We start from the raw sequence: 12,108 nt of genomic DNA, 5'->3' as shown, positions 1-12,108 counted from the left end.
CCCTACTGCCTGTGAACATTCAAAATCTTCTCAATTACAGATGATTAAAAAATGAAAAAATCCCCATCTCCAATAATTATGAGGGCAAAATAGAGCACTATCCAAAAGTATTACCAAGGAATCTAAAACTGTGTCCCAGCCACCTAAAAATACAAGAAACTTCTGGAACATGCACAAGACAATGATTTTGCAGCAAACAAATTGCCTGTATACTAAAATTATCTTTAAAATTTAGCTTCTTCATTTCAAACAAATTCTAAGCCTTATGCAATTGAGCACTGTCTATTTCAGACACCAAACTCATAAGTTTCAGATACTAAAGCAGTAAAATTAAGATGAAACTCAGTGCAATAATCTTTAAAAAAAGCCAACAAATAAGTGCAACATCAGGCTGCTGGGGAAAATACTATTTATTATACATTTAAATACAAATTTGAAATGTGTTGTGGACACATCTGCAGAGTTACAGGTAAAATATAAAAATGTAAAAGTTATGCTTTGCATCTCTCAAGATTGATGCTTCAAAAAAATTTCACAAAATACCAAACGTTCATCCGTGTAAGAACAGCAAGGATAACAACACATACAATCTTAGCTCGGTAGATTATCTTTGTTCTCTCCCTGCATAAAGTACCTAGAGTTTGTAAACCGCCTTTAAAAATGTTAATAGCTTTAAGGAATGTATAATCACAGTTCATATGGATTCGTCTCCCAATGAATTATAATGCTACACGGTAGTTTCGTGTTTCCACAACCCAGTTCTAATATTACCAGTACTGTCTGCAGTGAGCAAGGGTCCATCCTGTCCACTGCTTTTAAGTGATCCATTCTGAATGGCTAAATTTAAGCCATAAGATTTCTGTTGGTTTTCAAGTTCAACCGCTATTGGTTTCCTTAGAATATCCTTTTTGTTGTTGGTAGTTATTGTTTTTTCAGTATTTCTGCTACTTTTTGGAAGCGTACTGCAAGCATCACTGCTGTCTTGTTGGGACTGGTTATACTGACGCTCTCTGTATGCCAAATAGGCTCTTCGGCTCCTTGAATGCCCTTCGCTGTTGCTTTGTCGGCTTTTAGGTAAGCCATTTTGCACACTTCCTTCCACACTTGTGGGAACGTCATATGCATATTCCCTCAATACTGCAAGCCTGCTAGCACGATGTCCCTTGCTTCTATTCTTATGATGACGACTTGGATGTCCGTTCGTCCGAAACTGCACCTCTAAGGGAGCTACATGCATTTTGATATCATTATCCACTGAATGCTCAGTGAGACTGTTATCAAGCTGCGGACCTGTGTTCAACGGCAGAGAAGTAGGGTGGCACTGAGCTGCTGCAGCTTGTAAGTTAGTTAGTTTACAACCTTGAGAAGAATTTTTTAGGCTTGATGCACTTTTATTTGTACATGAAGATTCTGCGCTACTGTTGGTGCACTTAGGGGTCTCCCCATTTGTTCCACTGGAACTGGAAGGTTGAACATTTACTTGCACTGAATATGTACTCCTTCCAGGACAGCAAGTCATTATCCAAGCATGCTTGACATCTTCCCTGTTAATGCAATGGTGAACCAGAAGAAAGGCACCGAGGCTCAAACATGTTGCCCCAAAAAAACAGCTGAAGATCACATCCATGGGATAATACAGGGAAACTGACAGAGCTCCAAAGATCCACAGCGCAACATACAAAAGCAAAGTAAGGCCCACTCCCAGCAGCTGTGCTTGAAAGCTGTGCTCATTCTCCAAAGCAGATGTGGATACTAACGACAACGACAATGAATCCTGATGTGCCAGTTCCCCGTGTTCATTGGCGGCCAGACGCTGCTGCTCCTCAATGGGTTCCTTAAGTTCATATTTACGTTCAGGGTGACGTTTTAGCTGTATGAATATGCTGAGAAAATACATACAGTTTATGAAAATTATAAAGCTAGCTGGTCCATAAAACGCTCCTAAGCTAGGTTCCCAAGTCATCCAGCAACTGGAAAAGAAAGAAATCAAAGAATTAAAAATAACATCTTCTCACAAGTCACTTGTGGTTATTCAGTTCATAATCAGTTTCATACTTTGAAATGATTGCAATGAGTACTTAGAAAGTAAATCAATGAAATCTTATGACAGAGCTCCCGGTGGCACGGTACTTACTAAGGAGCATTAGGTCTGCTGCCGTAATTTCGGATGTTTGCTGCTGCTGTTATTCCACAAACTATGATAGGGATCCCTCCACCAATAAGGTAGAACCTGAAAAGTAAAGCCAGTATATTAGTGGCTGCTTGATGGCAATGGACCTTTTTCAGTCACCCTGAAGGAGGGCTTTCCAGGATTCTGAAATACACAAGTTCTTTAAGAAAAACAGGGTGAATCAGCTTTGGGCTTTGCCAATAACACTTTTTTTCCTAAGGTTTCCTCACTATAATTTTGTCCTCCTATCGCAAACCACCTCTCTCTCTCATAGCTGCTTACCACCTTCACAGGCACTGAACAAAGACATATACAACTAGAAGGAAGAAGCAAAAGCTGGCAGTCAGAAAGTTGTAAACAGCTGGACGAGACTATGGAAACCTGGAATGAAAACAGTGCTATGTCTCTCGTTCTAGAGATGAACTTGCCTAATATCATGGATGCTATGTTCAGAATATAAGCCACAAGAATTCTTGTTGCTTAGGGTTTTTTTCCTTTGTATGAAGGGGCTGAGGGGGTTGGTTTTATATGTTTATTTTTAATGTACTCTGTAATTTCATAGTATAAACCTCTTTCTTCCCTGTGGTGGTGTTAAAAACTGTATGGTTTCACAAGGATGAGGGCATATGTTGTTAGAGTCTCTAGCTTTTCATTCCGATCTCTGTGAATTCACATTGAATTCATTAGTCAGTAATTATTGATCTGCCACTATCATCCAAATTAACAACATATTGTCCTGCATCTCATGTTAATCCAGTCAAAATTCAGATCAAAACACAGTAAAAACTACTACTGTGATATACAGATAAGTAGTCTGTTTTGTCAACAAGAGACATCTATTTCGATGGTCCTGGACCTTTCCTCTGCATCTTGTGTTATTCACCAGAAGTCACTGATGTCTCCCTTGAGTGGGTCTCTGCATGAAAAAATCCATTTCCTTTTTGCGACTGGCAGCAGAGGACCTCAGTTATTTTTACACCCTTTTGCCTGCCATGGCAATGCAATGTACTGGGCATAAAGTTTTTGACAGTCAAGGAATTAAAAACAAGCGCCAAGTGTTGCAACACCTTCTCAACATGGCTAGAGTAAACCACAGCAAATCTCTTCTCTGCTGTCTACAGTGTCTTTGTGCAAAACACTATCCCCACTTCAGAGTGTTTTTCCACCTTGATCATGATCTGTGAAAAAGTCTCTTAAACACTGAATGAATATCATCACCAACAAAATTGACTTACATGCAATGAATTTCTCAAAATAAAAACCAAAGCTGATCTATGCTACAAGGAAAGGAAGCTTACAAGGTATGAAGTCCATCCTCAGAAAATACCTACATAAATTGAGATCAGTGTAAACATCACATCTACCATCACCTGCAAGGTGGACTTCTTTAGACCCAAAGAACACAAAACAGAATAAAGTCAGAAACAGCATGGAGACAGGGGGCCCAATAACCATAGATGACAGGTTCCAAACAAGCAAGAAGCCCTTTGCCCTATGTGAAAGGGTACCTCGTATTGGCAGTTTTGTTCTGAACACAAATTTAAGAGACAAGTGAATGGCAGGGGCAGGAAGGAAATCCTTCTATGACTGTTCCATGCAAAAACATTACATAGTGGACTGAGAAAATCCCTGATCTGCAAGCAGCTGGAAACTACTGAAATCTGAAAACCACAAAGCTTGTTTGCTCTGTTCTGATACTTGTTTCCACAGTTACTGCCACTGTTGCAGATGAGATGCCCAGATGTGAAGTGGTATGTACGTGCCTATGCCTATGCAGAACTGAGCCTGTGAGCTGGTAATTTTACTGTAACACTTTCCAAGGCAAAACTCCATGACAAATAGTAAAAGATGCAAAAAAAAAAAAATAAAATCACAACAGATGTTTAAAAGTTTACTAAGCACCCTGCTGGAAGGCCCGCAGTGGGTGATGGGCACGATAGCCTACAGTGAATACAAATTTACTTTTTCTTAAAATGTCAAGGAGAGCAAAAACAGTGCTTCAGTGGCATATTCACCTTCTACCTTCCAATTCATCAATTAAATATTTCTATATGCTTTTATACAGTACTGCAAATTTCAGTTTATATTCAGAAAACCATTTCTGATTTTCTGCAGTCTGTGCTTTAAAAAAGTTTTCTAAATAGTTGTCTATAACTAATCAAAGTTAATCAACTCCTGCCACCTTGTGGAGAATTTCAGCTTAGCAGTTTTTAATTAATATCCAGGTGCTCAATAAGCTGTATGAACAAAGGATGTTAATGTATCCTACCAAAATATTTCACATAAGGTGAATTTCACAGATGATTAGTTTGTTCCATTTCAGGGATTTCAGAAATAAAAATTCTAAGCAGAATAATTCACTAAGAACACTATTTTCATTAGATAATGACTGATACCTATTTTTCAAATTATCTTTTGAAAACATACTAAACTTTGCTGAAATTGCAGTGTTTGGTAATTGTGTGATAATAATTCTCCATGTTCTTTCTTCCATGATAAACTAAAGTGAACTGTTATTATCTAAAGTCCTAATCAAACTCCTAGTGGTGATGCTGAAATGCTACCAATTTCTTTATTTACAAATCAGGAACATAGCGTCAAAACAGTAGCATGCTAAGACTGATCCTCCTTCACTTAATGCTGACGAACAAAACTATCTGGAAGAGACTTTGCAGACCTGGAAAGAAAGTCATCTATGAAAGGCACTTGTGAAAAACCAGTAGTGACCTGTTACACACTCTTGTCAAAATATGAGTGTAGTAACCTGGAAAATCCTAGAAAATAATGACCTGCAGACACGAACAGGCTCACCTCAGCATTGGTCTGGGTGGAGGAGGTGGCTCATCAGGATCTTGACATCTCTTTGCTTTTTTGGTTACTTGCTTGTAAATATTACGAGATGTCACTCCCAGCCACAATACTGTCGCAAGAGTAGAATAATGCAGAATTATTCCAACCTTAAAAAAAATAAAAATAAAAATGAATCCCCAAACATTCCCTTTCTACCAAGTTAAAAAAAAAAATTGATCTTTTAACATGCAACGCGTATAAAGCCCAGAACTTTCAAAAGCACAGTTCAAAGAGAAGAAAAAAACCCCTTATTTTACTATGACTGTTCTAAATGCCAAGTCACTGTGGTTTTCAATAAAAAGCAAAATTTGTTATACAAACCCATCTTCATATCAGTTGAGTCTGGAAAGGCTACATAGCTGCAGTTGCTTCTAGTGGAAGGAAAACTTATAGTGGCAAGAATTCTGCTGGCTGACATTGTTAATGTTACTTATCAATCATGCCCTGTAGAAACTTTATTTTGTGGAAAACAACTTTAAAATATTTTGTACTACACGTTATTCAAATCAAAATAAGCTAATAATACTGTGGTAACTATGTAGCAGGCAGCAAAATACAGATGGCTAACAAACTCAAAGATTCTAACATAATGCAAAAAAAAAAAAAGAAACTATTATGCTTTAAATATTTAATGAGCCCAAACATTAAAGCAAAGTCATGCTCACAGATTGATTGGACACTAACTGTTAAATACTAATAGCATTAGTAATGTTAATTACTGTTAACCCTTTCTATATCTCCACATATACACATATTAAGTGTGCACACATATGCATGCGCAGACTACTATTTTCTTTATATTTGTAGGAGAAAGATCAGGGACTTATGCAACACTATGAATCATCAACCTAATAACTACAGTAAATTCAAACAAAAAGCATTACAGAACATTATGGTGAGGAATTGGAAACTTTTAGAAATCACTAGATGGAAAAAAAGAAAAACGTTAAAAAAGTTACTGGTATCGTTCCAAAGTGGCAACTGTTAAAATACTGAAACACTGCAAATTAATTAAAATGGCCAAATCTTAAAAGAACAAATCATTATAAAAGAGAAGCCTTAATAAAATAATTATGTTTATTTTGAGAAAGCATTGGTCTTTGACTTGAAAAACTTCTCTCTCCCTCCCTGTAGGTTACACTGAGCAAACGGAAATAAATACTTTAATAGCTGTGGAAATCGTTTCCACATGGACTTTAAAGGGTACATACAGGCCTACAAAACAGTTTTATAAGCAAGTCTCAAAAATAAAACTAACAGGTAAAAACCTTTTTTGTCATAGCACTTTGGGCAAAAAAAATTTCTGTTGCACTTCTGAAATAATTTTCCAATTTTCAAGTAATGAATTAGTTTTAACTTCATAGCTGGATGAAAAGCGGTATCTTTATCATCAAGAAATATCCTTAACAAGATATCCAGAAATATCTTAAAAAATAATAATTCGGGGGGGGGGGGGCCTAAATTCTACATTTTTATGAAAATGCCTGTACACTACTACTATTCCATAGGAGGCAAGGTGGGTGTACATGTATATAAGACTATGAAACTAGTAACTGATTTTTTCAAGTGTTTGCATGTTTACTTACTGCTTGACAAATGCTGGCATTCCTGGTCTGAGTTACGCCTCCAATAAACATCACACATGTCAGGAAAATATGAAAGCTCAGGTTAACTAGCATATGCCAGCTTTTTACACTGATCCTGATAACACTGTTAAAAGAAAAAAATTAGACAACATAAAACACAGCTGCATTTATTGTCTTTTAGAAAGTAGGAGATACATTTATGATAAATGAGACAGAATTACTGTTAATGATTGTTTGACTACCATGTCCTTTGTAATCAAATATAATCTCTGGTCTTCATCACAAGAAATTAAAACACCCTGCTATTAACTGGCTTTATACAAATATTTGGGGCTTGATTAAAAAATTGAAGGCTTCAAGCTTTCATTATGAACAGCAATGTGAAAGGCTGAACAGTTTGTTAAATTCTGCCATCAATCTTGAGTGGTATCTTCTTTCATCATGAAACAAAAGTGAAGAACTGAAGAGATACACAGTTATGAGAGCTAAATTGTCATACTTAAGATGAAATAGCTACTAGCTTAACTGTTAGTTTGCATCAACAAAAAATTCAACAAAAACCAAATGAAGATTATTATATTGTGTTCCTATCAAAAAAGAAAACAACTCTTAAGCACTATAAAACTAATTTTTTTAGTCTTCTTTGATTCTTACCTGTGATGGTATACATAACTGACTATAATCATCAAGAGGCACATTAGCAAAACCATGGCAGTAGCATAAATTACTGGATGCAAAAGATCAGCTGGCTGTGTATATAATTCGGCTCCTGTCAAGTCCTGACAACAAAACCAAAATTAACATTAGTCCACCTTCTCTTCCTCTTCTTTTAGTGAGAGCAGAGTAAACAATGAAGTAGTAACAGGAACCTTCTAGACAAAACCCCTTCTCCTGACCCTCCAGTTATTTATTACTTGGTGTTCCTGGCTTTCTTCCAAGATTACCTGCTATTCTAGCTGATCTCTATAAATGCAGTCACACATCTTATAAAACACTTACACATCATATACACTTGAATATACACGGAAGTTAGCAGCTCATAGTCACACACCATTTTCCTCTTTTTAAAATACTTACACGCATAGCATATAGAACTGAGTGTTTCAGTTATGATTATGATCATTTGCAACAAACTGAAGAATGTTACAGAAAGTGCCCTCAGCAAGTTTGCAGATGATGCTATAGAGTGGGGAAACTGATTGGAGGATACTTAGAGGGATACTGGTGAGCCAAACAGGCTAACAAAATATCATAAATTTTAGCAAAGGAAAATGTGAAAACATCTGCATCTAGGATGGCATAACCCTATGCGTGCAACAACACAGGCTGGAAACTGGACTGAGTAGAAAGCCAAAAGAACCATTTGAGAGTACTAGTAGACAAAAGCCAACCACAAGTCAGCAGTTTAGCCTGCAGCCCAAGGCCACATTTCACTTTACTAACTAGCAGAACCACAGCAAGTGGGTCAGTTAATCATTCCACTTGTACAGCACTGTGAGACTACCTCTGCAGAACCATTTGATGCTCCCCAGTACAAGAAAGGCATTGACAAACTGGATGGAGCAAGTCTAATGTATCACTGGGATGACAAGCAGGCTGAAGCACACAGTGACTGAGGATAAAAAAGATGGGGTTGTTCACCTTGAAGAAAAAAACAAAAGATGGGAGATCTCATCATTATATTCAACTATCTACTTGGACAGCATAAAGAAGACCAAGTTAAACCCTTCTTAAAGCTAAACCATGAAATGATGAGAGATGCTGGACATGATCAGCAATATGGAAATTCTAATTAGGTACAGGAAAAAAAATCTGATGAATGCAGTCACATACTGCCCAGACAGATTGCGTAATAAGAGTTTGGAAATACTCCAAGTTTGACTGAACATGACCTGAAGAACATCATCTGACTTTGAGGCTGGTCAACCTTTGAGTAGGTAACTGGACCAAATGACACCGACATGTTGACACCCAAATGACACCCACCAGAATGTTATTCTATGATTACTGCTTGACTGGAATACAGTTCATAACTCAAATAGAGCTCAACAGCTCTTTATCGCTGTTCAAGTTTTCTGAACCTGCCCATCAAAATATTAATCAAGGAATAAGCATGAAATGGAAACCTGGACTGTTAAAGCATAGCAGTACTTCAAACAACATCTAAGGAGAAGCATTTTTATTTACTAGCAAGAAAAGTGAGAAGAAATAATTCTGTTTGGGTGCAGTTATAAGTTGCTATGGTTCCATTTCCACAATGCTAATAAACACTGAAAAAAAACCCCTTCTGTCTCTTCCAGCACAAAATAAACCAAATTCACTTAACTAAGATCAGTGGGAAAAAAATCTATTAAAAATAATTTTTCAAAATAGACAGGATGCAGAAACCTACCTCACCTATAATTGAGTCATTCAAACCTCTAGAGCTGGCAAAGTTCAAAAGTGTGCTAGGGGAAAGGAGAATAAACCTGACATTCACAAAGAAGAGTAGAACATTAGGAGGAAGCTTCAGTTTGTTTTGAGAAAAAAATCACAGTGTTTTTAAGGTTAAGATGGGTAATTTGATTTCATGGACAGGAGAAGAGTTCTTGAATTGAGGCTTACAATTAAATTAAGAGTCAGCAGCCTCTTCACCACTCCTTCAATTGTTCTTTCATCAGAATATAAATTTGCTATTCCTAACTAACTCACTAACCTCATTTTGAGCTTATTTAATCAGATCATCAGTTTGATTTTTATGTATTTAGTTTTCCTTGGCACCTGGAGAACACACTTTGGGAAAGATCAGAAGGTATTATCCCTCAGGCTGTCAGTGTCATTTGATTTCAATGCTATCTGTGGCCTGGTTGACATCCAGCTGGAGACCCCTAGGAACTCACAACTGTTAAAAGCCTAAGCAAATGTATTGTCACACACAGCTAGTGAGTATCGGAGAACAGACACTGTAGGAGAATTCGAGTTTCTGCTTCCAGATTGGTGACAGGTAACAAGATACCACACAGGCATTGGAGTGAATTTAAAGAACAAGAGATACAGAACCACAGGATTTGCAATGATCTTCTAAAACACCCAAGAAAACTCAGTATGTCTTGCCTAGCTAGCAAAGGCCTTGATCCAACACCCACTAAGTCAATGAAATTCTTATTGACTGCACTTTTTAAATCAGACCTGCTAAGAGTGAGGAGTGGTAATAGTTATTTCTGAGCTAAACTGATCCTAAATAATAATTCAATAAAAAAGAATGACAGAAAAATAACAGTAGAGATGATATTAAGAACAGTGGGGTGTTTATAGCCAACAAGCAGAACTGCGTTTCTTCTCAACTACCATTGCTGGTTTTTTCCTTTTACTGTAGGCCTATAATAATAACATTTCAGCGGAGCCTCCAGGTTCTCTCTTCCATTATTAATCAGTGTCTAAAATGATTTCCAAATAAATATAAAATTTTATAACTATACCTTCCTAAATCAGCAGACTATAAAACCAGACACTCACAGCTATGAGCTTCCTGTTCAAAAGGACTTTACATTACATTCTGAAATGTATAAATACAGGTTAGTACATTAATACCTCCTTTCTTCTACACATATATCTAGCAACGCAAAGTAGACTTAAAAGAGTAAAATAACTCTGCTCAAGTCATTTGCTGTCCAGTCAGGATGATGGAATATCGTGTTCAGGTCCCTCCTGCCACTATTGTTCATGTATTTGATGTCAATAATAACTACTGAATTAAAAGCCAAACTTCTAAAAGCAAACCCAAAAGGATTTCCTATGAACCAGGGACCAGAACCCAGGATTTCCAAATGCTATGGCAGTCTAGAAATAAAATAGACTATTATGGCTATTTTAGTTAATATATGGAGAAAAGGCATTATGAAAATCTTTTTTTGGCTGCCAGTCAGACATACAGACCTTTTACAAAGTATTAACTCTGTGCAAGGAACGTCTAACAGATGAATACTATTTCATTCACCGCTACCTACTCTCCTTTCCAGTCCCTGCACACTAACATTTTGCGAAATAACTAAATATTTAAGGAATACCAGTTTTGAGCAAGCATACAGTAAAAGCCACTGGCAGAAAAGGAACAAAAAGCTGCCTCTTCCTCTAACTTTTGATTCCTGCTTGTCAACAGTTCTCTATACAACTGACAATAAGATATTGATTATAACCTTACCATACATTAAACTGAGAAATACCCATTTAAAGCAGCAGATTGAATACGCTCTTCATTTTTCTTCCTGCAGATGGCAGGAATGTGACCAATTTAAAGCATCTCTCTCTTGACATGCATACTACACATACAAATGAAGTTTAACTCCATTTTGAAGTACGGTTATGGTTTAGGAAAGGATTATATATTAAAAAAATATCAAAGAAGGGAACCATAGGATTCTAAGTTTGAAATATTAAAACCATACATTCAAAAGTGAAGTGAAAAGTTGCTCGCTAAGCTCTTTTAAAAAGCCTGACAGGCATATCTTAATTTTATCTATGTTTAGCTTCCTGGTGTTACCATTAAATTCACTGAAGAGGAAGATTTTTGAAAATCTGAGTTGCAAAACAAACACAGCAACTTCTCATACACTGATCATCGTAAAGGAATCCTTTTTCTTCCTTGTATGATAACATAAAAACATATGCTCAATTCAATACAGAGCAAATCAACTGTAACAAAACCCATCCCAGATTAATACTTCAGTTAACATTATTTCCTAAGTCTCTTTACTATCTCACTCAGCTTCCGACTACCTACCGCTTTTATGTATCACATTTTATCATTTAGTATCTGTGGTGATGACTGATGAGCACCATCTGTAAAAAGGGAGGCTTCCTAGGCCAAATTCTGAACTTAAGAACTCTGGGAATAGACAAAGAAGAAATCCTACTTTGTAACTGAAGAGCACTAAAAGAAGTTGTTTCACTCCCTTCTTTAACTATCACTACACTTTAGAACTGGTTAACAATTACCTTGACGTCAATATGCTAAGACTATTTTTGAAAGCAACAGTTAAAAATATTTTGGGTAGTAACTGGTTTGATTTCTTTTCCCCCCCTTTTTCAATCAATGTCTTCTATGAAAAGACCTACATACTACTGAATGAACAGATAATTTGCAGTGAAAAAGCTGTTTCTGCTTACAGATCATGGGGCGGGGGGAAACACTCCTATCAGACAAAACTAACGAATTTAATCTACCATGGAAAAAACTGAGGGAGGGTTGACGGTCACTTTTATTTTAAACTATCTTTATTAGACTGAAGTTTATAAAATGTCATTTGATTAATTAGTTCATTAAAATGGCTTCCTATAGTACAGTACTTTACATATGAAAATTCTTTCCTGTCTAGTATATTCAGCAATCCGATTTTGACAGACTTCCACTTAAACCTCATCTTCCATCAACATTTATATCAACACAAAAACCCCCTTGAATATTTATTATGTCTAGTTTTATGTGAAGTGGAATGGGGGAATACTCATTTTCTTTACACAAAC

General features: G+C 36.6%; 1 protein-coding gene across 1 annotated transcript in view; it reads right to left on the bottom strand.

The window, feature by feature from the left end:
• Positions 1–228: 228 nt before the first annotated feature.
• Positions 229–12,108, bottom strand: part of ADGRA3 (adhesion G protein-coupled receptor A3) — a 52,070-nt gene continuing 40,190 nt past the window's right edge. Inside the window, exons 15-19 of the mRNA XM_069856200.1 lie at positions 7,261–7,385; positions 6,607–6,730; positions 4,982–5,127; positions 2,135–2,230; positions 229–1,970 (exon numbers count right to left, since the gene is read on the bottom strand). Coding sequence (XP_069712301.1) covers positions 728–1,970; positions 2,135–2,230; positions 4,982–5,127; positions 6,607–6,730; positions 7,261–7,385 — 1,734 coding nt within the window. The 3' untranslated portion in view covers positions 229–727. The remainder of the gene's footprint in view (positions 1,971–2,134; positions 2,231–4,981; positions 5,128–6,606; positions 6,731–7,260; positions 7,386–12,108) is intronic.

This window comes from Phaenicophaeus curvirostris, chromosome 4, assembly GCF_032191515.1.
Source record: "Phaenicophaeus curvirostris isolate KB17595 chromosome 4, BPBGC_Pcur_1.0, whole genome shotgun sequence".
NCBI classification, from domain to species: Eukaryota; Metazoa; Chordata; class Aves; order Cuculiformes; family Cuculidae; genus Phaenicophaeus; species Phaenicophaeus curvirostris.
The sequence above is the reverse complement of the archived record's forward strand: the minus strand, read 5'-3'. Positions and strand labels throughout refer to the sequence as shown.